We start from the raw sequence: 26,854 nt of genomic DNA on the forward strand, positions 1-26,854 counted from the left end.
TAAAAGTCGCCACTCAAAACTCACCACGCTGTCCCAGAGCTGTTTAAAAGATGAAAAATGAGCGGTGATTGGTTGCTATCAGCAACAGTTTTCTCTGTAGACAGTTGTGGTAACTGAGGCCTATTATTCTTATCATTTCTATGGTGTTATCGTCCTTCTGTAAAGCTGGAAATAACACAATTTATTATAGTACCAACACAGACCACCCTCTGACACAGACTGCAGGGGGAGCCCAGTATCACACAGGATAGGATTAGATACATGGCTCAGCAGTCAGTATCACACAGGATAGGATTAGATACAAGGATCAGCAGACTGTATCACACAGGATAGGATTAGATACATGGCTCAGCAGCCAGTATCACACAGGATAGGATTAGATACACAGCTCAGCAGTCAGTATCACACAGGATAGGATTAGATACACGGCTCAGCAGTCAGTATCAGCTCAGCAGTCAGTATCACACAGGATAGGATTAGATACACGGCTCAGCAGTCAGTATCAGCTCAGCAGTCAGTATCACACAGGATAGGATTAGATACACAGCTCAGCAGTCAGTATCACACAGGATAGGATTAGATACACAGCTCAGCAGTCAGTATCACACAGGATAGGATTAGATACACGGCTCAGCACACAGTATCATAGAAGAATAGGATTAGATACACGGCTCAGCAGGCAGTATCACACAGGATAGGATTAGATGCACCCTTTTTATGTGCAATATAATCATTATATTTTGTTGTAACTAACCACAGTTGGTTGCTATGCCCAGGCAACGCCGGGATCTTCAGCTAGTATTACTATAAATGGTCTCACATTCTCCAGTAAAGTGTTTTCCTGAGCTATGGACTAACAGAAAAATATCAGCCATATGTACTTCTACATAGGGTGCAGTATATAATACTGTTCCTATGTACAAGAATATAACTACTATAATACTGTTCCTATGTACAAGAATATAACTACTATAATACTGCTCCTATGTACATTAATATAGCTATTATAATACTGCCTCCTATGTACAAGAATATAACTACTATAATACTGCCCCCATGTACAAGAATAGAACTACTATAATACTGCTCCTTTATACAAAAATATAACTACTATAATACTGCCTCCTATGTACAAGAATATAACTACTATAATACTGCCCCTATGTACAAAAATATAACTTCTATAATACTGCCCATATATACAAGAATATAACTACTATTGGGCTGTGTGCACACGATGCAGATTTGCAGCGGATCCGCAGCGGATTTTACCGCGCAGATACATTGCATATCCGCATTGTGATGTACAGTAGCCTTAAAATCAATGAAAAAAAAAAAAACCCGCTGTGCAGACACTGCAGATTCTTCCGCGCGGTTTTCCTGCGGTACAAAATCCGCAGCATGTTACTATTGTGCGGTTTTCCATCTCCCCTGTCACCAAATCGGCAGGGGGAAAACCGCACAAAAACCGCAAGAAAACCGCATGAAAAATGGAAGAAATCCACAGGAAAAATGCAGGTCATTTGACCTGCGGATTTCTTCCATTCTACGTCTGCACTCAGCCTAATACTGCTCCAATGTACAAGAATATAACTACTATAATACTGCCCCTATGTACAAAAATATAACTACCGTACTATAATACTGCTCCTATGTACAAGAATATAACTACTATAATATTGCCCATGTGTACAAGAGTAAAACTACTATACTACTGTCTCCTATGTACAAGAATATAACTACTATAATAATGCCCCATGTACAAGAATATAACTACTATAATACTGCCCCATGTACAAGATTATAACTACAATAATACTGACTCCTATGTACAAGAATATACTGTAACTACTATAACATACCTCCCAACTTTTGAAGAAGGGAAAGAGGGACAAAGGTTGCGGCATGGCAGATTTAGGCCACGCCCTGACCACACCCATTTCACAACTAGTCACATCCATGTCCACGCCCCAACCACACCAATTTAGCACTGCTGATCACACTGACTGGTACTGAGGGCACAGTGGCTAGTCTATAAATATATAAAACACAAAATCTCAAAATCTGTAGTAGCCCGCTCTATACAAATCCACAGTTCTCACCCGATTTGGGGGAAATTTGGCACACCCCCTCTCCACCCAAAGGAGCAGAATACTGCACACGTTACATCTTGCTAGCGTCCCCCCGCCATGAGACATACACCAACTCAAAAGCACAACACCACACAAATGCCACAGCACACCACACAAACACCAGACCACTCTAGATAAACACAACCACCACCTCAAAAATACCACAACACCACCACATAAATACCACATGCACACCTGCAAACACACTCAGATGGATACACCCTACGCACACGGACGAACATTACTGAGCAGCAATATGGGTCAGGCAAAAAATGCCTCATAGTAAGATTGTCCTTATTGCTTATTATACAGGGAGCTTTCATCACTGAAGCTGCTGAGGTAAAGTGAAAGCTGAGACAAGTCTGCCTGTGAGGCGGTTTTCATTACTGAGATGTGAGCTCCTTCAGGTCATAGTAATGCTGTGTGAGGGCTGCAGAGTCTCATGCCCAATGTTATTGAAGCCACTATTCTTATGGGAAACTCTAAGGCCTCTTTCACACATCAGTTTTTTGCCGTCAGGCGCGATCCGGCTTTTTTTTGTAAAACCGGATCCGGCAAAATGCCATGCCGGATCCAGTTTTTCCCCATTGACTTGCATTAGCGCCGGATCGCGCCGGATGGCATTGCGTTTCATCCGTTTTTTGCCGGATCCGGCTACTTGTCTCATTCCGGCGTCTGGAAAAAACGGCTACTGTAACGTTTTTTGTCTCCGGCGAAAAAGCCGGATCCAGAAAAAGACGGATCCAGCCACCGGATCCGTTTTTTTAAGTCTGCGCATGCTCAGATCCAATTGGCCAGCCCCCGGAAACAGATATAACCTGCTAGACGGATCCAGCAAAAAAATGGATCCGTTTCTACAGTTCTCCAAAATTTATGCCGGATCCGTTTTTTCTAAAAATAGCCGGATCCTGCCTGACGGCAAAAAACTGATGTGTGAAAGTAGCCTAAGGGAGCAAATGTTTTCATTACGCGTATTCCTTTGCTACCAAGCGACATGCCCTTCAATTTTAAGCATCTGCAGTTCCCAATCCGACTTGCATTTGCTATGACTATAAACAAAGCACGAGGTCAATCACTTAAAGTAGCCGGCATTAATTTGGAGAGCCCGTGATTTTCACATAGACAGTTGTACGTTGCTTGCTCTAGAATGGGTAACCCCAAAAATGTTTTTATATATGCACCTGAAGGTAAAACCAGAAACATTGTTTACCAAAAAGCACTACAATAGATAGCTGTTTAACTGTAAACCAATTTTACTCTTTTGTCTGTGAAGTACCTATAGGTTACATTGGAGGGAGGAGGGAAGGGTTGCACTATGTTGTTAATTAGGTGTAAATCTTTTATATGTTTGTGTAAGGTGCATACATTTTTCATTTTTGATAAAAAAAAAAAAAAAAAAGTAGTTAAAAAAATTGTTGTAATAGTTTATACTACATAATATGTATTGAATATGTAAAATCAATAAAAATGTTGAAATTAAAAAAAAAAGTTGCTGTTCACATCAATTTTATGACAAATTAGTAAAATGCCAAAATAAAGGGAAAAAATTTTTTACTGTAGCTCTCAGAAAATGTCAATTTCAGGGTGACACGGAAAATTTTACTTTAGCTACCATAACCAACAATTTAACATATTTTCCGCCAGCGAAGCCACTGGTATTCTGCAAGTGGACAATATAGGAGGCCATGATCCCAGAAGGCAGAAAAAGGCAAAAGGTCTACATAACTTAACAAAAAGGCGTTCATAATCGCACGGCACCCAACGGTCAGACGCGCATTCTCCGTGGATTATGGTTCTGCTTACATTTTTTTTTTTTTTTTCTTTAGGAAGCCATCTCATCCAAACCTGGAAGATTTTATCAACCACATGACCAAAGGATCAGACGCCCAGATGGATGGCGCATTGAGCAGCCTGCCTCGTATTCCCAGCCACTCACTGTGTGAGATGGGAGAATTAACCCAAAAAGGTACGTTTTCTTCTCTGTTTTATTTTGTGAACATAAGTAAGAAAATTAATGAATGTAATGTCACCACACTATGCTGCCATGTGTAAGTAGCTGCTTCAGAGAGGAAGAAAAGAGTCTCTGGTGCCACCCACTAGGAGTATCCATCCGAAAAGTCAACAGGGTCTTGCCCTGTTCTCCTGTTTAGCACTGAGGGGGGGGGAAGACACCCCAAAACACGTCTGCAAATGGTGTGGCTTCTCATCATACGTCACATGGCAAGTTCCCTTAAAGGGATTATGTTGGCTTGTACTACTTCAACATCTAATAGGTGGCGCTAGAGTTCCTGTTCTCTTCTTCTCTGAAGAGACTATTTGCATATATAAAGATCTTGACCACTACTTTTTCATTGGTGCCCTATCTTTAAGATATTTTTTTTTATTTATTAAACTGAAGGTATATTAATGGCATTTAGAAAAGAAATACACCATAACAGTGCCATTTTGTGTCTGTTGGAGTGAGGGAGGTGACATTTATATACTCAGCAAAACACTAATGGTTTCAATTTTCTCTTTCCCCCATGATGGCACCACGGAGAGAGAGGGATCCGCCCTCAGGGACAGGAAACCTACAGATGAAAAAGGCGGTACCTCTCTCCCACATCAGTTGGTTTCCTGTCCCTGATGGGGAACCTACAGCACGTACCTGCAGATCGACGTGGGATGCCGGGGGCCGAACCAGTGCGGCTGGGTCGGGGTCATTCTCTTGCTTCCCCCGAAGCACCACCACCGGGGTCGGTGGACATTGTGGGTGAGTGGGGAGAGGCAGCGAAGACGCAGAAGAAAACCAAGTCTGCCAATCCCAAAAAAAATAAAAAGAGATGTGTGCCTTCTCCAGATATAGTGGCGGCGGCCACTAAAGAGGAGCCTCCCGCCGGGCCTTGAAGCGGTAAGTGGAGGGAGGCGGCGGCCACCAGGAACCGCGGGATACAGGGCCTGTGCAGGAGCCGGGGGAGGGCGCGGGACGCCAGCATTGGCACGCATGAGCACAACTCCCTTGAGAAGGTGAGGCGCAGTGCACTGCTGGGAAATTTGCAGTGCACATGCGCGGGCGGTCACTTCCGCCGGCGGCGCGGGACACCTCTGGGAAGGGGTGATGACGCGGCGCCGCGCTCCAAGTAAAAAAAAAAAAAAAAAAAAGAAAGTAGTCCATATTTAAACCCCACTAAAGGGGCAGAGGGCAATCACCATGGGTGACAAGCTGGAGAAGGAGACGCGACGGCAGTCCCCGAAGCAGGGGCAGCGACAAACGCAAGAGCAGTGCCAGCATTTTCAGCGCCAGCACACCTCTTCCCAACAGCACAGCAGCAGCGGTCATTCAGGATCGCGATGCAGCCAAAGCTCCACCGTGGCAGCACAACCAGAAGTGGATTCAGCGGTAGAAATAATCCCTACGCCCGACACGGTATCTCTCGTTCCACAAGGAGGGTGAGAGATCTCCGTGAAAGTCCGCTCTCTAGTGTGCGGTTATTTCTTTCAGGGGCGTAAATGCACAGCCAAATCCAAACACACGGTATGTGCCATATGCACGGAGGAGCTACCCCCTACGTGGGAGAAAAAGCTCTGTGCGGCGTGCATAAAACAGACAATCCAGGAGGAATCCCTGAGGTTTGCTTCAGACCTCAAAACACTGATAAGGACCCAGGTCGAAGACGCCCTTAAGGGCGTTAGAACCTCAAAGAAAAAACGTAGATCCAGGCATAGGTCTCCAGAGTCCAGTGTTAGTTCACTTTCTGACTCGCTATCTGACTCAAGTAATTCGTCATCCTCCCAGTCCTCCTCATCATCCTCAGAAGGGGGACGCAGCTGCTTCCCTATTGAAGAGACAGATGCCCTGGTAAAAGCCGTGAGGACAACTATGGGGCTGGTAGACGAACGCCCTAAGAAAACTGCCCAAGATTTAATGTTCAGTGGACTAGAACAAAAAAAACGGAGGGCTTTTCTGATAAATGAGAAAATCCACTCCCTAATTAAACGAGAATGGAAAAAGCCAGACAAGAAAGTCCTCCTAACACCCAAGAGAAAATACCCCTTTGACGATCCGGCCTGCTCCCTATGGAGTAAAGCACCTAAACTAGACGTAGCGGTTGCAAAAGCTTCTAAAAAATTTGCCCTGCCCTTCGAAGACATGGGCACCCTGAAGGACCCAATGGATAAAAAGCAGAAACTTTTTAAAAAAATGCTTGGGAAGCGGCAGGAGGGGGACTAAAGCCAGCCATAGCAGCCACGTGCACGGCACGCACCCTAATGGTCTGGTTGGATAATTTAGAGTCCCAAATAAAAGAAAAAGTCTCGAGAAACAATGCAAAGATCAGTTTCTATAATGAAAGGAGCAGCAACTTTCCTGGTGGATGCTTCAGTGGACTCAACTAGGTTAGCAGCCAGAGCAGCCTCCTTCTCAAATGCTGCGAGACGCGCCTTATTGCTAAAATGCTGGCCAGGAGACTTGCAGACAAAAACCAAATAGTGTGCAATCCTGTGTGATTGGGAATTTTTTATTTGGCTCAACGCTAGACATCTTGGACAAGGCAGGGGGGACAAGAAAAAGTCCTTTCTCGGGTTCCCTAGTCAGTCATACAAACTGCCTTTTCGGAACAGAAGATTTATGCGACGAAGGCCCCCAAAAGGGAACAAAGCAGGATGGGAGGATAAAAGAAATAAAAACAAAGACTTTATGTTTAACAAACCCCCCGACAACAAAAAGGAGGTATTACAAGAAGTCCCCTACCAGGACAGAGGCAAAGGCTTCAACTCCCCTCTCTTCCTCCGCAGAAAGCCAGACGGAACATACAGGGCAATCATAAACCTAAAAAGACTCAACAAGTTCCTGGAAATTCAGCATTTCAAAATGGAGACAATAAAATCTTGTGTAAAAATGCTTCCCCCATCTTGCTTCATGGCTGTATTAGACTTGAGAGATGCATATTACCATGTACCCATTTACAGACACCACAGGAAATACCTCAGGGTGGCGGTGACGATCCTGGGAGAGATAAAACATCAGTTCAGAGCTCTCCCCTTCGGGCTAGCTATTGCTCCAAGAGTATTTACAAAAATGTCAGAAGTAATGGCCCACATAAGAGCAAAACACCCTGATAGTTCCATACCTGGACGATCTCTTAGTAGTAGGCGTCACCTTTCACCACTGCAAACAACAACTGGACATGGTCATTGGATCTCTAGTGAGTCTAGGATGGATGCTGAATTTGCCCAAATCCAGACTTGTACCAAGTCAGGTACAGGAGTACTTGGGGTTAATACTAGACTCAACCAAACTGAAATGTTATCTTCCGCAGACGAAGATTCAAAAGATGACACTGATGGTGTCACAAATGATAGCTTCCCCAGTCACTACCCTGAGAAAATCAATGTCTCTATTGGGATCAATGACAGCCTGCATGCCAGCGGTACAGTGGGCACAAAGCCATACTCGAGACCTACAATGGGAAATATTAGACACAGACATTTCCCTACACGGGAATTTAGACATGCAATTAGACATCTCACCAAACACAATACATTCCTTAACATGGTGGGCAGATCCAGTCAATCTAACCAAGGGGGTTCCTTGGGCATTACCAGCGACAAAGATCCTAACCACAGACGCAAGTCCCTGGTGGTGGGGTGCACATCTAGGCAGTCAGGTGGCACAAGGGCCCTGGACTCAGGGAAAAGAGTCAGCTTCCTCAAACATGAAAGAGTTGCTGGCAGTAAAACTAGCTCTCGTTCATTTTTCTGGATTCATTTCGCTCCCAACACACACGGGTCTTCTCAGACAACCAGGTAGTAGTAGCATATCTAAACCACCAAGGGGGCACCAGGTCTCGAGCGCTGATGGAGGTAACAAAATCCATCTTCCACCTAGCATAACACAATCTAGAATCGCTGACAGCCCTCCACATAAAAGGTTCGGAAAACCGAACAGCGGACTTCTTAAGCAGAACACGCCTAAAACAAGGGGAGTGGGAACTAAGCCAGTTAGTCTTCAACCAGATTGTGAAACTCTGGGGCTGACCAGAAGTAGACTTATTTGCGAACAGTCAGAACTAGAAGCTGGAAACCTTCTGCTCGATCGATCCCCGAGGGGGCCCAGTAGCTCTAGACGCCTTCACGATACCCTGGGATTATCAGCTGGCTTACGCTTTCCCACCAATATCTCTTATCCCCTTAGTACTGAGGAAAATACGGGGGGACAAAGCGATGGTAATTGTGATAGCCCCCTTCTGGCCTCGGAAAAAATGGTTCTCCTGGCTGAGAAGAATGTCCATTACAGACCCCCGGGTCCTACCAGAAACTCCCGACCTTCTATCCCAGGGACTAGTGTATCACCCCCATATAAAAAACTTACACATGACAGCTTGGCTTTTGAAAGGGAACTCCTAAGCAATAGGGTCTTCTCGTCAAAATTGGTATCCACGCTACTACAAAGTAGAAAGCCAGTAACCACTAAGGCATATGGGAAAGTATGGAAAAAATTCATTTCCGTATCAAGTTCTGACCTAACGGGAGAAATCCCAATAGACAGAATTCTGGAATTCCTACAGAAGGGGTTGGAAAAGGGGTTAGCTACCAGCACCTTGAAAGTACAGGTGGCGTCCTTGGGAGCTTTGTATAACCATGACTTAGCCAAAAATCGGTGGGTTATGAGATTCAAGTAGATCCAGGCCGATCCCTCTATGCACCCCCCCTGGGATCTAAACCTAGTGCTAAACGCACTAACCAAATCTCCCTTCGAACCCCTAGCGGAGGCTCCCTTAAAAATATTATCCCTTAAGACCTCCCTCCTCGTAGCCTTAACTTCTGTCCGTCGCATTAGTGATATGCAAGCTTTATCTGCCCACTCACCCTTCACTCAAGTACTGGAGGATAGGGTAATTCTCAGAACCGACCCAAGGTTCCGTCACAGTTTTATAGGACCCAGGAGATCTCCTTACCCTCCTTCTGTCCCAATCCCAAGAACAAAACAGAAGGGGTACTGCACACTTTAGATGTAAAAAGGTGCCTGGTGCAATACTTGATAACCACAAGGGAGTTTAGGAAGGATAGGGCTCTGTTTGTCTGCTTTCAGGGTCCACGGAAGGGTCAAAAAGCATCGAAGGCCACACTGGCGAGATGGATGAGAGGCCATCACCGTATCCTACTCGTCTTGCGGGGCGGCCATCCCAGAGGACGTAAGGACCCATTCAACCAGGGCAGTGGCGTCATCCTGGGCGGAGAAAGCCGGCGCTTCAATAGACCAGATATGCAATTTTAGAAAAAAATGGAGTAGCCATCAACCACAAAACAAAGGTATGGAAAGGATAAAAACAAGTCTTTATTATCTCACATTAAAAGAATATCAAACATTTATAGGTGTATATATGAGGTGAAATAGGAAAAAAGCATTCCAAATACAGAGCAAAAGATCCCCCCTACAAACATTTAAGATGACAATAGGCCAAGAAACCGCATACATAAATTGAATCAATGCGCACAAGTCACCCAAGTGTGCTGTATTAATGTACCAAAACTATGTCTCTATATTAAACACAAAGGTGCTGCATGCAACATAGTGCCAGGAATAACAGCAGGATGCAGCTCCAAAGAGTTTATCAATTTATATCGGGATCATACCCAGTATCCATAATTAAATAATGACAGCTCACCAGCGATCACATAGCAACTTACTAGCGATCCCGACACCTTGATATCGGTGTCGGGATCGCTGGTAAGTCGCTTAGTGTGACGGGGCCTTTAGTTTCGTTCAACCCAGCAGGTGCCAAGGTGTCTAATGTCACAATCCATCTGCACTCATGTTGTGCAAGGATTTTTTGACATTACCACCACGAACACCACAGTTAATTCTATCGATGCCACGAACCATCAGGCCCTTGGGATTGGCATTATGAAATAATTTAAAGTGTTTTGGAAGAGTTTTTAGGACAGAGACATCCTGAATGTCTTTGGATGCCATTATATCCTAACATGTTCGCGTACCCGGACTTTAAGCTCACGAGATGTAAATCCGACGTAAACTTTCTTACATGGACAGGTAGCATAGTATACCACATTAGATGTATTACATGTGATATAACCCTTTATACAAAAAGTTCTCTTCCCATCAGATGTGGTAAAGGACGCAGTTTTACAGATATTAGGGCATGCAACACATCTGCCACAGGGAAAGCATCCTTGTGTGCGAGATGAACTCCGGACAGATGATGTTATGGGTACGTAATGACTTTTGACCAAATGATCTTTTAGATTCATACTACGTCTGGGGATTATTCTGGGTTGTCGTGGTAGACGCAGTCAAAGTAGTGTCAGTGTGTGAAATAGGCCAACATTTAGCGAAAATATCTCGAATACGATCCCACTGACAATTTGATGTGGACACAAAACAGTGTCTTTATTCTTGTCCTGCCGGGCGTTAGTAGAATTGGCCAATAAGTCATTACGTGAGGTCCGTTTAGCCCTCTGATACCCTTGCTTAATACATCTGTTGCTATATCCTCTGGCCCTAAACCGCTGCCCCAGCTCCCTAGCCTGTTGTTCAAACATATTCTCTGTGGATCAGATGTGCCGGGTTCTGGCCCGTGGGAATGGCGCGAATAACCTGTGGAACATGTGCAGAAGACGCGTGTAACAAGGAGTTCACCACTGTTTCTTTACGAAACAGATCTGTCTGGATCGAGCCATCCGGGTCGACCCTTTTTGCAGAAGCGCGGCACTGCCATGGGTGCGGCTTGCGCCCCGTCCTATGCTAACCTGTTTCTTGGCTTTTGGGAGAGGCAGGTTTTTCATGGGGACGGGATGCATGCCATTGACCATGTGCAGTGCTGGCACCGTTATATCAATGATGTCTTTGTCATTTGGCAGGGGTCATCATCCGAACTCCAGGAGTTTGTGTCACCTAAATTCTAATACTTTTAATCTGAAGTTCACCTATAAGTGGCATAGGTCGAACATTGAATTCCTGGATGTTCTAATTAGGGTTGACCCGGATGGCTCGATCCAGACGGATCTGTTTCGTAAAGAAACAGTGGTGAACTCCTTGTTACACACGTCTTCTGCGCATGTTCCACCGGTTATTCGCGCCATTCCCACGGGCCAGTTTTTAATAACCTGGCGCATCTGTTCCACAGAGAATATGTTTGAACAACAGGCTAGGGAGCTGGGGCAGCGGTTTAGGGCCAGAGGATATAGCAACAGATGTATTAAGCAAGGGTATCAGAGGGCTAAACGGACCTCACGTAATGACTTATTGGCCAATTCTACTAACGCCCGGCAGGACAAGAATAAAGACACTGTTTTGTGTCCACATCGACTTGTCAGTGGGATCGTATTCAAGATATTTTCGCTAAATGTTGGTCTATTTTACACACTGACACTACTTTGACGGCATGTCTACAACGACAGCCCAGAATAATCCCCAGACGTAGTATGAATCTAAAAGATCATTTGGTCAAAAGTCATTACGTACCCATAACATCATCTGTCCGGAGTTCATCTTGCACACAAGGATGCTTTCCCTGTGGCAGATGTGTTGCATGCCCTAATATCTGTAAAACTGCGTCCTTTACCACATCTGATGGGAAGAGAACTTTTTGTGTAAGGAGTTATATCACATGTAATACATCTAATGTGGTATACTATGCTACCTGTCCATGTAACAAAGTTTACGTCGGACTTGCATCTCGTGAGCTTAAAGTCCGGGTACGCGAACAGGTTAGGGATATAATGGCATCCAAAGACATTCAGGATGTCTCTGTCCTAAAAACTCTTCCAAAACATTTTAAATTATTTCATAATGCCAATACCAAGGGCCTGATGGTTCGTGGGATCGATAGAATTGACTGTGGTGTTCGTGGTGGTAATGTCAAAAAAATCCTTGCACAACATGAGTGCAGATGGATTGTGACATTAGACACCTGCTGGGTTGAATGAAACTAATAGTTTTGTACCCTTTTTATGAACAAGGGCCTAAATTAGTGTGACAGATTCTGGGTTCTGGCTAGTTGGTTTGTTTCCCGGGGGTTTCTTATCTATGCTGTCAATATTCAGTCTGGGTTTTAATTCCTCCTATTTTCCACTGTTATCTATGTGACATGTGTGTCTGTGTCCATGCTGTGATTTTAATTTGTTTTTGTGTTTAACTAAAAGAACAATCACACATTTGTATTTTTCCTGATACCCATATCTGTATATGGGTCGGCTCTTCAGTATGTCCTACAGCTGTTTGGATCAGTAGTCCGTTGTGGTGGTTATTGTTAGGGGTTGAACAATAAAGAATGTTCAATAGTTGCCTGCCCCTGGCCCAATGGGTATTGATCAGTGGCCACTAAAAGAATCACACCACACACAGTTGGATGTAATCTCTCTTTGATCAATCTATGGCATAGCTCCAAGGGAGAGCAAGAGAAGAGAGCGCTTTATTGATTCAAACAGGTTTTTCTGGTGAAGGGGCTCGGTTAACTCTAAAATGGGAGTGTCCTGATGTATTCCATTGGTTAGTGGGTTGGGCAGTGAGCTGGTCTGGGTGGATCCATGAGGTCACCAGGCTGGGTTGGTCCATGAGGTCATAACAGTGGGTGTCGTCGTGGATGGATCCAAACTGGAAACTCCAGTTCCAATAGCACATGGCATGAGGCAAGCAGGAGATGGCAGCCATCTTTAGTGTCACACTTTCATCTGAAAAAGCTCATGTAAGGTGAAATAATACACTTGAGGTTAAGTATTTCATCTTAAGGCTCTTCTCAACAGTTATATTCTATTGGACATGGTACAGTGCCCGGTTTCCAACACATTGGAAGTACTCTGATGGAGCAAGGATGACCTGGATATTTAAAGAATCCAGATGGAACATCTGCAAAATCTTCCCAGTCACCTTCTATTCATTGAAGAGATGCAATTCGAGTGGGCGGGGGTGTGTTTCATATTTTGTTGGTTTCTTTGGGGTTAATGTACCAATGATGTACTCACTAATTGAATTAATGTCAGCCGCAATAATATCTTATATAATCTGTGTGATGGTTGATACATTTTTAGTGTTTTATCTATGGAGGTTTTAGTCTTTTGATAATATGTATTATTTGTGCCACCTATATTTATGATCATGTACTCTTGCATTGTATTATCATGAAGGGTATGTTTTATTATATATGTGCCCTGACGATCCGGAATCTATTTTTTAGAGGGGTTAATATAATTTAGTATGACATTATGAGCTCATTAACATTACCATTATGGTGGTCTGTAATGGGTCTCCTCTATTTAGTGCATATTCTATTACAATCGAGGGTGGCACTAGGATTTTCTAGACACCATCACTATGGCTGCCCGCAGTGAGTTTTCCTAAAAATGGCGCTGATCTTGTGCGCATGCGCGGTGTGTCCGATTTTGGTGCGCAATGCTTCGGCCATCACTCTATGGGTCGCGTGCATTCTTATGACGTCTGAGTGGTGTTTTCACCTCATATGCGTGTGACTCATTGATGATGGCGGGTCATCCCGAGAGTACCGATCGGCCTCACTGGGCATGCGCCGCCTTGATTACCTACACCGGGGACGCCGCAGTTATATATGGGTAGATGATGCCAGACAGACACTTCCACTTGAGAAAGCTGTGGAGAAACGCGCGTCGGGGTTGAGTGAGGTGTCTCCCCTCTCCTGCAATTTCACTATGGGTAAGTGACATCGGCATTATGGATACTGGGTATGATCCCGGTATAAATTGATAAACTCTTTGGAGCCGCATCCTGCTGTTATTCCTGGCACTATGTTGCGTGCAGCACCTTTGTGTTTAATATAGAGATACAGTCATATGTAAAAGTTTGGGCACCCCTATTAATGTTAACCTTTTTTCTTTATAACAATTTTGGTTTTTGCAACAGGTATTTCAGTTTCATATATCTAATAACTGATGGACTCAGTTATATTTCTGGATTCAAATGAGGTTTATTGTTCTAACAGAAAATGTGCAATCTGCATTTAAACAAAATTTGACCGGTGCAAAAGTATGGGCACCCTCATCATTTTCTTGATTTGAACACTCCTAACTACTTTTTACTGACTTCCTGAAGCACTAAATTGGTTTTGTAACCTCATTGAGCTTTGAACTTCATAGCCAGGTGCATCAAATCATGAGAAAAGGTATTTAAAGTGGCCACTTGCAAGTAGTTCTCCAATTTGATTCAACTATGAAGAGTGGCATCATGGGCTCCTCAAAACAACTCTCAAATGATCTGAAAACCAAGATTATTCAACATAGTTTTTCAGGGGAAGGATACAAAAAGTTGTCTCAGAGATTTAACCTGTCAGTTTCCACTGTGAGGAACATAGTAAGGAAATGGAAGAACACAGGTACAGTTCTTATTAAGCCCAGAAGTGGCAGGCGAAGAAAAATATCAGAAAGGCAGAGAAGAAGAATGGTGAGAACAGTCAAGGACAATCCACAGACCACCTCCAAAGACCTGCAGCATCATCTTGCTGCAGATGGTGTCACTGTGCATCGGTCAACAATACAGCGCACTTTGCACAAGGAGAAGCTGTATGGGAGAGTGATGCGAAAGAAGCCGTTTCTGCAAGCACGCCACAAACAGAGTCACCTGAGGTATGCAAAAGCACATTTGGACAAGCCAGTTACATTTTGGAAGAAGGTCCTGTGAACTGATGAAACAAAGATTGAGTTGTTTGGTCATACAAAAAGGCGTTATGCATGCGCTGTATTGTTGACCGATGCACAGTGACACCATCTGCAGCAAGATGATGCTGCAGGTCTTTGGAGGTGGTCTGTGGATTGTCCTTGACTGTTCTCACCATTCTTCTTCTCTGCCTTTCTGATATTTTTCTTGGCCTGCCACTTCTGGGCTTAACAAGAACTGTACCTGTGTTCTTCCATTTCCTTACTATGTTCCTCACAGTGGAAACTGACTGGTTAAATCTCTGAGACAACTTTTTGTATCCTTCCCCTGAAAAGCTATGTTGAATAATCTTGGTTTTCAGATCATTTGAGAGTTGTTTTGAGGAGCCCATGATGCCACTCTTCATAGGAGAATCACATAGGAGAACTACTTGCAAGTGGCCACCTTAAATACCTTTTCTCATGATTTGATACACCTGGCTATGAAGTTCAAAGCTCAATGAGGTTACAAAACCAATTTAGTGCTTCAGGAAGTCAGTAAAAAGTAGTTAGGAGTGTTCAAATCAAGAAAATGATAAGGGTGCCCATACTTTTGCACCGGTCAAATTTTGTTTAAATGCAGATTGCACATTTTCTGTTAGTACAATAAACCTCATTTGAATCCAGAAATATAACTGAGTCCATCAGTTATTAGATATATGAAACTGAAATACCTGTTGCAAAAACCAAAATTGTTATAAAGAAAAAAGGTTAACATTAATAGGGGTGCCCAAACTTTTACATATGACTGTATAGTTTTGGTACATTAATACAGCACACTTGGATGACTTGTGTGCATTCATTCTATTTATGTATGCGGTTTCTTGGCCTATTGTCATCTTAAGTGTTTGTAGGGGGATCTTTTGCTCTGTGTCTGGAATGCTTTTTTACTATTTCACCTCATATATACACCTATAAATGTTTGATACTCTTTTAATGTGAGATAATAAAGACTGGTTTTTATCCTTTCCATACCTTTGTTTTGTGGTTGATGGCTACTCCATTTTTTTCTAAAATTGCATGTTGTTGGGAGTACTCCACTATTACTGATTAGTCCCTACTATTGGTGGGGGAACTACTACTGTTGTTCAATTGGTTCCTGGCCACTTATGACAATTATGTTGGTTTTGAACTTTTTTTTCAATAGACCAGATATGTAAAGCTGCCACTTGGTCTTCCCCCTCTACATTCTTCAGACCTTACCGTCTAGACTTGACCTTCTCTTCAGTTCTCACCTTTGGGTAAAGGGTTCTGGAGGCGATGGTCCCTCTCTAGATGTACAATCTTTGTAATTCTCTCCGTGGTGCCGTCATGGGGGAAAGAGAAAATCATAGTTACTTACCGATAACGGTATTTCTCTGATCCCATGACGGCACCCGTACATCCCCTCCCTTTCACACACACAGGTGTGCACATTAGAGTGAGTTAATTAGCTTTGATACTTAGCCACGCGGTGCCTCTATTAAGCTTAATTTGATTAATTTTGGATTTTTTTATAACCATTTGATTGCAGCTGAAAGTTCTGTATAATGCTCTGTAAACCAACTGATGTGGGAGAGAGGTACCGCCTTTCATCTGTAGGTTTCCTGTCCCTGAGGGCGGATCCCTCTCTCTCTGTGGTGCCGTCATGGGATCAGAGAAATACCGTTATCGGTAAGTAACTACTATTTTTTTTCCACCATGACTAATATTTTACTTTCTATTGAAGGCGTTGCACAACATTTATAGAATTGACAATTGTTAGCACACCCCGGCACTTTGACTGACAGCTGGCTCTACACTGATGCACGGCAGTGGCTGCTATCCGCCCACGTGCCACCGCTCTCAGCGTTGAGTGCTGACTTTAGCCTCGCTGTCGCCCGTGCATGGTTGGGAACCTTGAATTCAACAATTCAAGGTTTCTCCTCCCACCCGCCAATGTACACGGCCCCTGGGTATTGAGTTTCTGTATTATAGCTAATGATGATTCGAATACTAAAATGTTTTGCTCAAGTTACTGGTATCCAAAAAAGCTTTCAATATGGAGCATCACCATACTTGAGTTGTCCGCCTACCTTGTATGGTCATAATAGAATGGTTTGGATCAACACCGATGTAATAATACAAGATAGGTGTTTTGTTTTCTTCCTTTTGTTTTTTTCTTTTTAACTTGAATGGGTAGTCCTATCCCAATCTGTAGTAGGTGTAATAAAAATAACCATTATAGCAAATACCTCCAATTACAAATGTAGTATAATTCTTCTGATTCGCGATGTCGCTTTCCATGTGCAGGGCATTGCAGTAGCTAAGGTATCAATGGCTACGACCACTAAAAGCTAACTGTCACTACTTGTGTGGTCGTAACCATGGATACTTAAGTTACTGCAGTGCCTGCACATGGTAAGCAACATAGTGAATCAGAAGAACTGTACTACATTTCTAGTTGGAGGTATTTGCAGATGTTCTTGTTATTGCACCTACTACATATTGTGATGGGATCTTTGAGTTGGGAATACCCCTTTAAGTCATAATGCAGCATTTTGTAAGGGAAATTCACCTTAAGTGTCATTTTGTGCCTGGCTGGGTGAGGAGGTGCCATAATTCATATATTCAGTAGTGAGTTGAATTTTCAGCTGTCCCTAATATCTTCCTTTCTATTACAGGCGTTGTGCAGCATTTACAGAATGGACAAATTCTAAGGGAAATTTACTTGAAAAAACATAAACTTCTATCAAATGAATGGACGGCAAAGCAGCTTTACATTGAATCCACTGGAAAAAGCAGGACGCTGCAAAGCGGGCTCGCCTTCCTCTACAGCTTCCTGCCTGGTTTTGACTGGAAGAAGATCAGCATTAGACACCAGTGGAGCAGCATTTTCTGCTCCAGTCAGTGTGACTGTCCGGTGAGGAACCACTACCTGGAAGAAGAGCAGCGGCGCCAGTATGGCTATAGGATTAAAAATGCCCAGCTGGAAAAGACCTATATTAACATGGCCAAAGTGGTTGGGGTCCCCACTAGGCTATTACGAGCCTCCAATCCCATCGACTCATTGCTGTGTCACTTTTGCCACAATGTTACATTCCCATGCACCAAGAATGGCTGCATAGACATTGAGCACTTTAAGGTTATTAAGGCGCATCAAATTGAGGATGAGCGGGAGAGACACGAGAAGAAGCTGTATTACAAGTATGCACTATTAGCCATTTACCCCCTGTTAAACCAGACTGTCAGCCGAATGCAACGGATCTCAGAAGGCAAGAAGGCCGAAGTGTTCGCCTTGTACTCCGCCCATGACGTCACCCTCTCGCCCGTCCTCAGCGCCATCGGTCTCACAGAGGCTCGGTTCCCTCGATTTGCCGCACGTTTAGTATTCGAACTGTGGCAGAACACTGACAGACAGAAGGAGCACACCGTCCGAATACTCTACAATGGGGAGGACGTTACTTTTCAGACTTCTTTCTGCAGAGAACACGAGAAGCGCTCGGATCGGCCTCTGTGTTCACTGTCAAAATTTGTCAACTTTGTGAAAAAAGAAATGTTCTCGGCCCTGAACAGTACCAGTTATTATGACGCGTGTCATTCAAGGTTGTTCTAGAGCGGAATTCGTGACCAGACACCTAATAATTCATTGTCCCATCCACGACATCTTGGTTCAGTATCTGTGCAAAGCAAAGTCAACACAGAGCACGTGTGACCTGCGCACTGTCTGCCATGCAGATGGGTGCCACAGCCCCACTAACACCGATTACTGATAAGGTGACCAGCCTCCTATGGAAGACACAAGGGAAGTTATTGCATTACGTTAACGGCAATTTAAAAAAAAAATGCCCTACGCAGGTCTCAACCTTACACTTCAGATGTGACCACAACGTACCCCAATAACCTATAATTCCTTGAATGACTTTCTCAGGTGTTCAAGAAAGAAAGTTACAGATAGTATTAATTATCAATATTTGGCAGCTATCATGTATGCGTTTTTTCTAATGAATGACCATTTTTTAATCGCTGGTCTCCCGCTGGCCAGCGCGCATCGCTGCGTGTGGCAGCGAGAGATCAGCGAGGCTCCCAGCGCTCTAAGCAGGCGCTGGGATCTGGTCTCTAAGGTAAATATCGGGTTACTAAGCGGCGCGCGTCACTTAGTTACCTGATGTGTACCTTAGAAACCTGCGTGCTGGCGCCGGCAGCTGCAAGCACGTAGGTTTCTAAGGTACACATCGGGTAACTAAGTGACGCGCGCCGCTTAGTAACCCGATATTTACCTTGGATACCAGCGTCCTCGCTGGTGCTGATCGTTGGTGAAGCTGCCTCTTTGGCAGCTCACCAGCAATCATGTAGCGATGCACCAGCGATCCTGACAAGGTCGTATCGCTGCCGGGATCGCTGGTGCATCTTTGTGTGACGGGGCCTTAAGATGTGAAATCCACTTTAAAGGGAAGTGATCATGAGAAAATGCCCTATTGTTTAAATCAGGTTTTATGTTAAAGAGGTATACCCATCTACAAGATCCTATCCCAATATGTAGTATATGTACTAATAATATTATTACCAAATATATCCAATTAGAAATGTAGGATAGTTTTTCTGATTTGCAAATTTACCATTGCTGCATTAAGAGCTGACGGTTGTGACAGGAAGAGGAGGAGGTGAACCTCTGCCTCTTGCTCCTCCCTCCTCCTATCTACATAGAACCTTATCAGTACCAACTGTCGTCTCTTTTCTCAGTCATGATCTTTCTTCACTGAATAGAGATTTTACCCATGAGTTGAGAATTTTAAGAATGAATAATTGGTCCTGGCGGCAAAAGAAGCAGTTTCCTCTGATTAAAATGTATTCCAAAGTTTCTAAATTTCATGTGTACTATTGATTTTTGAAAAATATTACAGCAACAGTTACTCTGTGCATACATTTGATAGAGAAACCTAATTTAAAGAATAGGTCATTTTCTCATGATCTGCTTTTTTTTAAAGGAGGTCACATCTATAAGGGTAGATCACTTCTTTATCTGCAGTCACACCTGACTTTTTAGGTTTCTAGTTAATTTACACATTGAATGCCTGATGTTACTGACAAATGTCTGGCAGAAGTGCACCAGAATTAGAAAGCCATGATGCTTACTGAATGGTTTCTTGATCAAACTTGAAAGACTATGAATATGATTTATACCAATGCCCTGATTTGCATTATTATGGTCTGAATATTCAATATTCTTGATGTGAGGAATAGTGCGCCATTCAAAGCTTTTTCCTGGGCCAAGAGAGCGGTGTCTCCTACCTTGTACCAAAATTCTGGGTATATAGAGTTTTCAATACTTGGCAATCGACTTAAATGGGTTTCCAGGATAAATTTTTTACCTTTACAGAGTCTTGTTTAGGTATGAAGTAATCAACACAACTGGTAACTCACCCTCCCCAGGTCCAGTGCCAGCTCTCTGCTGCTGCTCCAGTGATTGGTTACTGGCTGCAGCTGTTGCATCACGTCATCGATGCCGCCAATCGCTGAGCTCAGCCGCTCTACCGATGTAGACCGCACTATCTGCCGAGCTCAGTGATTGACTGCAGTGATGCTGCGTGCCACAGTTGTGATGTTACTGCTGCACCTAGTAACCAATCACTGGAACAGTGATGACGAGCCGCCTCTGGACCCCAAGAGGGAAGGTAAAAGATCTGTGTTTATTTTATGCATATAAAAACTTGTAGCCTCTGCCAAGATAAATGTTTCGTCCTGGAAACCTCTTTAACGGTAACATCTGGCTGCATCATTTTTACTAAAAGGCATTGAAGATAAATTAAAACACAAAAAAATGCATTAAAACACTGCTTACACTGTGTTCCAAATTATTATGCAAAAAATATTTTCTCATATTTTCTCTAAATTACCTATATGAATTGCAGTCATTGTTATTTTCCAGTCATCTAATATTCTAGCATAATTGCAATGTTTTTTAACAAACTGCCTATGAAAACAGTATATTTTAAAAATAAGAAACACTCACAATGCATGTTCCAAATTATTATGCACAGCAGAGTTTTCAACCTTCTTATTTTGAACAAAAAAAGGTCAATTGTGAAATTATAAGCATTATCAGCTTATTACAAAATGAAATCAAACAGTTTTCAAGTCAAAACTTTATTCTAGGTGATGTTACATTTGCACATAGGACCCCTTGTTCGAAAGAAGCTTTTGAACTCTCTCGTCCATTGAATGTCAGTTTTTGGATGGTTTGTGCTTCAATTGTTTTGCATGTGGACAGAATACCCTCCCAGAGCTGTTGCTTAGATGTGAACTGCCTCCTGCCATCATAGACACTCCTTTTGATGATGCTCCAGAGGTTCTCAATGGGGTTGAGGTCAGGGGAAGATGGTGGCCACACCATAAGTGTGTCCTCTTTTATGCCCATAGCAGCCAGAGATGCAGATGTGTTATTTGCAGCATGAGACGGTGCATTATCATGCATGAAAATGATCTTGCTGCGGAAAGCACGGTTCTTCCTCTTGAACCATGGCAGGAAGAGCTGTTTTAGAAACTCCACTTAGATTATGGAGTTCATCTTTACCCCTTCAGGGATCCTAAAGGGGCCAACAATCTCCCCATGATTCCAGCCCAAAACTTTACTCCACCTCCTCCTTGTTGGCGCCTTAGCCGTGTTTTCATGGGGTGTCCATCAACCAGCCATCCTCCACTCCATCCATCTGGACCATCGAGCGTTGCACGGCACTCATCGGTGAACAAAACAGTTTGGAAGTCAGTCTTCATGTCTCGTTTGGCCCACTGGAGCCGTTTCTGCTTGTGTGCAGTGGATAGAGGTGGTCGACGGCTTACAGCTGCAAACCTCTGAAGGACCCTGCATCTTGTTGTTCGGGGGACGTTGGAGGAACCAGCAGCTTCAAAAACTTGTCTGCTGCTATGACAAGGCATTTTTGCAGCTGCTCTTTTAACCTGACGCAATTGCCTGTTGGAAAGAGTCCTCAATTTTTCCTTATCAGCACGCACACGTGTGTGCTGGGAATCGGCTACATACTTCTTGATTGTGCAATGATCACGATGAAGTGTCTTGGCAATGTTGATTGTAGTCATGCCTTGACCTAAATACTCCACAATTTGTTGCTTCTCAGCAGCCGACACATCCTTTTTCTTTCCCATTTTGGCAAAAAATGTAGGCTGCTTAATAATGTGGAACAGCCTTCTTAAGTAGTCTTGCCTTTATTTGGACACACCTGCCAAACTAATTTGCACAGGTATCTGCAATTGCTTTCAGGGATATAAAGAGCCCTGACACACATCACCATCAATGAGTTTAAATGACAAACAAAAAAATTCTAACCTTATCACTCCTAAACTCTTTTTGCATAATAATTTGGAGCACAGTTTATAAATCCTGTCTCAGGCCTCATTCACAGTTTGTTATTGAATTTGTGGTCTTCATCCGTGTTTTTAAGCCAAATTAAGTAGATCCTAAATGCAGAAATAATATAATGGAAATATTTATATTTCTCTTATAAAATATAAATATCCATACTGATCTAATACTGAGATATGAGTGAGGGCTAAAGACTGCTGTGGAGGGCTATACCCGCCAGTTATTACCTGTAACTAAAGCGAACCTGTCAGCAGGATTTTGCTAAGTACCGTATATACTCGCGTATAAGCTGACCCCCCCCCCCCCCCCCTAATTTTGTCACAAAAAACTGGGAAAACTTATTGACTCGCGTATAAGCCTGGGGTGGGAAATGCCGAAGCTACTGGTAAATTTCAAAAATAAAAATGGATACCAATAAAAGTAAAATTAATTGAGACATCAGTATAATACTTATAATGCTTCACAGTGAGTGGCCCCTTATAATGCTGCACAGTGAGTGACCCCATATAATGCTGCACAGTGAGTGGCCCCTTATAATGCTGCGCAGTGAGTGGCCCCTTATAATGCTGCGCAGTGAGTGGCCCGTATAATGCTGCCCAGTGAGTGGCCCCGTATAACGCTGCCCAGTGAGTGGCCCCGTATAATGCTGCACAGTGAGTGGCCCCAATTGCACAGGTAGCATAAGGTAAACCAATTATTTTGCTGCCGCTGCCTCAATAAAAAAAAAAAAAACTGTACTCACCTCGCCGCTGCCGGCTCTGCAGTGACTGTTCAGGCAGAGGGCGCATACTACCTACGTCACCTGAATGTCACTGCCAGAGGAAGCAAGTCAGCAGAGCGACGTGCAGCGATGGAACAAGGGACAGGTTAATATGGCTCCCCCGTCATACTCACCCCCTCCTGGTGCAGGTCTCTGCAGCCCCCCTGCTTGTCCCATGTTCTCGGCACCGCGCTGCTCTTCCTGCTTTCAGCAGTCACGTGGTACCGCTCACTAAACTCATGTATATGCGCATATTCATGAGTTTAATGAGCGGTACCACGTGATTACTGAAAGCAGGAAGAGCAGGGTCACCGCCGAGAACATGGAACAAGCAGGGGGTCTGCAGAGATGAGCCAGGAGGGGGTGAGTATGATCTCTGACACCCCTGCTCCCCCTCCCCGGCCAACCCCCCGGTATATGAATCGCGTATAAGCCGAGAGGGGGACTTTCAGCCCAAAAAAATGGGCTGAAAATCTCAGCTTATACGCGAGTATATACGGTAAACTACAGACACTGTAAGGTTGATGCTGTTAAACTGATTAAAATGATACCTGGGGTGATGAAATCTGTCTTGTGGTTCTTGTGTAATCAGTATTAGAAGATTTCAGTCAATGATATGCTCTTGCTCCGGGGCGGCCTGTAGGCAGCGTCTGCTCTAAGCCAGAGAAACCAAGGATGGACCTGCCCACAGGCTGCTCCGAAGCACAAACCTGTTTCTCATCATAGTGACTGACTGTGCATCACGGCTGCCTATGGGCAGGTCTTTCCTTGGTTTCTCTGGCTTAGAGCATGAAGATAAGACTCTGCCTACAGTCCACCCCGGAGCATGAGCATCTCATTAAGGCTAGTTTCACATTTGCGCTTTATAGCGCAGCGACGGCCTGCGCACGGCCGCCGCTAAACCCAGCCCCCTCCCGGTTCCCTGCCCGCCCCATCCGGTCATCGCCTCCTACTAGCGCACATGGGCGCTTGCGATCTGCGCACCCTATCTTTAGCATAGGGTGCGCAGATCGTGCGCTACCAGGATTTTGGTGTGCGCTGCGCACTTTTGAAGGTGAGTGCCGAACGCAGCATGTTGCATTTCGGCGCGCACCTTCAAAAGTGTGCAGCGCACGGCAAAATCCTGCTAGCGCACGATCTGCGCACCCTATGCTAAAGATAGGGTGCGCAGATCGCAAGCGCCCATGTGCGCTAGTAGGAGGCGATGACCGGATGGGGCGGGCAGGGAGCCGGGAGGGGGTGGGGCTTAGCGGCGGCCGTGTGCAGGCCGTTGCTGCGCTATAAAGTGCAAATGTGAAACTAGCCTAACTGAACACTTCTAACACTGATTCCACAAGACAGATTTCTTCACCCCAGGTATCCTTTTTGATCAGTATAATGGTACCAACCGGACACTGTAGTTTACCTGGCAACATTCTGCTGACAGGTTCGCTTTAAAAGAATATACGCCTTTTACATTCGATACTCTGCTGCTTTATTAGAACAAATCATTCCTCTAGACAGTTTTCTTTTTAACAATGTACAACAACATCAAATACGTACTAGTACATCAAAATGTGTCTTACACTCTATCGGTAAAGGGGACAGAAATCTCTTTTTCTGAGTTCCAAATGCCCCTCTCCTATTCAGACAAATATAGGGTAAATGATAAATTTTTATCTCCCTGTAGCTGCAACTAGGGGGGAAAAAGTGTGGGAAAATACTATTATAGGGAACCTGTCACTAGATCCGTGCTGCCTGAACTACGGGCAGCTTGAATATGAGCCTGACGACATGATTGCAGCCAACATTTCAGAGAAGAAAGTTTTTAAAAGGCAGCCGGGGCCTATAGAGAAAAAAACGGACTCCCTGCCTTGTCCCAGATCTCTCCCTATGTAAACACCTATTACATCCCTGGGGCAGGAAGAAGACAGCTGGTGCCACCACCGGTCTGGTCATGTTCCCCTCTATGTTCTAACTTTTTTGTAAATTATACTTTCTCTGAAATGGTAATGCGTTAATGTAAAACACTGCGATCACGCAACCAGTCTCTGATTCATGACCGCAGTTTGGGCAGCATGAATCTAGCAATAGGATACCTTCACTATGTATTGTATTAGGCAGAATATGCCACAAAAATCGACAGCATACAGTTAGGTCCATATATATTTGGACAGAGAAAACATTTTTCTAATTTTGGTTCTAGACATTACCACAATGAATTTTAAACAAAACAATTGAGCTGCAGTTGAAGTTCAGACTTTCAGCTTTCATTTGAGGGTATCCACATTAAAATTGGATGAAGGGTTTAGGAGTTTCAGCTCCTTAACATGTGCCACCCCGTTTTTAAAGGGACCAAAAGTAATTGGACAGATTAAATAATTGTAAGTAAAATGTTCATTTCTAGTACTTGGTTGAAAACTCTTTGTTGGCAATGACTGCCTGAAGTCTTGAACTCACTTATATATATATGGACCTAACTGTATACGAAGTCTGATTGTGCCTATGAGCATGTGGTTTTATTAGGCTCTGTTCACACTGGTACTATAACATTATTAAGAAATCTAAAGGAAGTTACTAATGAAATATGTGTATGCAGTAAGTGCCTCAGGTCCCCCATCACCTTGACTGCAGGAAATCAGATTATTTTGTCCCTGCACATTCTAGCCTTATCTGATATCAGATGTGGATGCACTCCATTCCACTCCGGGTGATGCGATTGCCAAGGCCTATGACTGGTAGCCACAATCCGCTGGGGCTCATTCTGATTGTCCGGTGTACAATGCTTGGTAGACTGATGTGTCCACATCTCCTCGTGCCCAATGGTAATCTGGTGGGAGAGAGTGCTTGGACAACTGTATTAAAGTGTGGAAGGAAGAAGGGCAGGGGAAAAATTGAGATCTGACATTAAAAGGAATGTGTCATCGGAAATTACCTATTGTTTAAATCAGATTCTTTGTTCTATATATTGTAAAAAAAAATAATATTCAGTCTTAACAGTATCTACGCTGGACACTAGGCCTAATATTAGACTTTTACTTTGTTTTACACATGGTCATTAACAAAAGACAGACTTTGACACTATTCATTTCTAGTGTTATTTGAGCATGCAAGGTCACTGTGAAAGAAGTGGGAAGAGGTGAGCTATACATCACTTGATGTTGGATTCTGTGTTATCTACTGTAGCTAGAGGTTTTAACTTTCCTAAATCAGCCTGTGATGATATTGAGACTGCTGAAAAGTCTTCTGCACAGAACAGGAAGTTAGAGTATAGTACACGGCCTAGAGAGTCTAATATAACCCCTTCATAGCTAGTGATTAAGAATTGAAAAAACAAAAAATCAAAAGTTAATATATATATATCTTTAAGAATTTGATTTAAAGATTAGGTCATAATGACACATTCCCTAGAAGATAGATTACAAAATGATCAAAACTTTTGTGCTGAACGACTTAGATTAAACACGAAGTTCGGCAACTAAAGGTCATTTATTGTACAATGGAAAGTTCTGAGATTTTCCAATCTACTTTCTGCATCAGTTATTTTGGCTTTCAAGAGCTTTAATTGCAGTCATTCTTTGGGAATCTATAACTTAAAACTATACACAACCTTTATTTCCTGAGACTTGAATACCCCTCCGAAAAAAGATGGACACTGATTGTAGACTTTCGTAACTGCACATGTTGGCCACATTGGTCATTGCACTTGTGTATCCGCTAAAAATGACACATTGTCCTGGATTTTAGCAAAAAGTTCCATGTGTAAGTCTCACTCTGGAATATAGTCAGGTTAGAGGTTTCACCCCTCTCCTTATGTGTTTTGGGTGTCGGTAACGTTTGCAGGATCCTAACTGCGGACGTGTCCACAATCTTCACCTCTTCACCCATAAGTTGACAGGGAACCTCTCAAGTCCCCTGATTGTCTCCAACCACTACTCTAGCATTATGGGAGCAGTTTTCCCTCATCCGATAAGATGTTTTATGTGA

The 26,854-nt window shown here is 43.6% G+C and overlaps 1 protein-coding gene and 1 long non-coding RNA gene across 7 annotated transcripts in view; both read left to right on the top strand.

Moving 5' to 3' along the window:
- The window catches only part of PXYLP1 (2-phosphoxylose phosphatase 1), a 114,344-nt gene extending 95,610 nt beyond the window's left edge, over positions 1-18,734 (top strand). For all 6 annotated transcript variants that reach the window (XM_073581098.1, XM_073581097.1, XM_073581093.1 and 3 more), the window contains exons 6-7: positions 3,959-4,098; positions 17,435-18,734. In XM_073581098.1, the coding sequence (XP_073437199.1) occupies positions 3,959-4,098; positions 17,435-18,366 (1,072 nt within the window). In that variant the 3' untranslated portion in view covers positions 18,367-18,734. The remainder of the gene's footprint in view (positions 1-3,958; positions 4,099-17,434) is intronic.
- A 269-nt stretch (positions 18,735-19,003) lies between these two features.
- On the top strand, positions 19,004-22,290 carry LOC141095213 (uncharacterized). The gene is made up of 2 exons (XR_012233336.1): positions 19,004-21,512; positions 21,546-22,290. It is a non-coding gene; the product is annotated as an uncharacterized lncRNA (long non-coding RNA).
- The last annotated feature ends 4,564 nt before the right edge of the window (positions 22,291-26,854 follow it).

Source organism: Dendrobates tinctorius, unplaced genomic scaffold (assembly GCF_039654945.1).
Source record: "Dendrobates tinctorius isolate UK_male_01 unplaced genomic scaffold, ASM3965494v1 ptg000069l, whole genome shotgun sequence".
Lineage (NCBI taxonomy): Eukaryota > Metazoa > Chordata > Amphibia > Anura > Dendrobatidae > Dendrobates > Dendrobates tinctorius.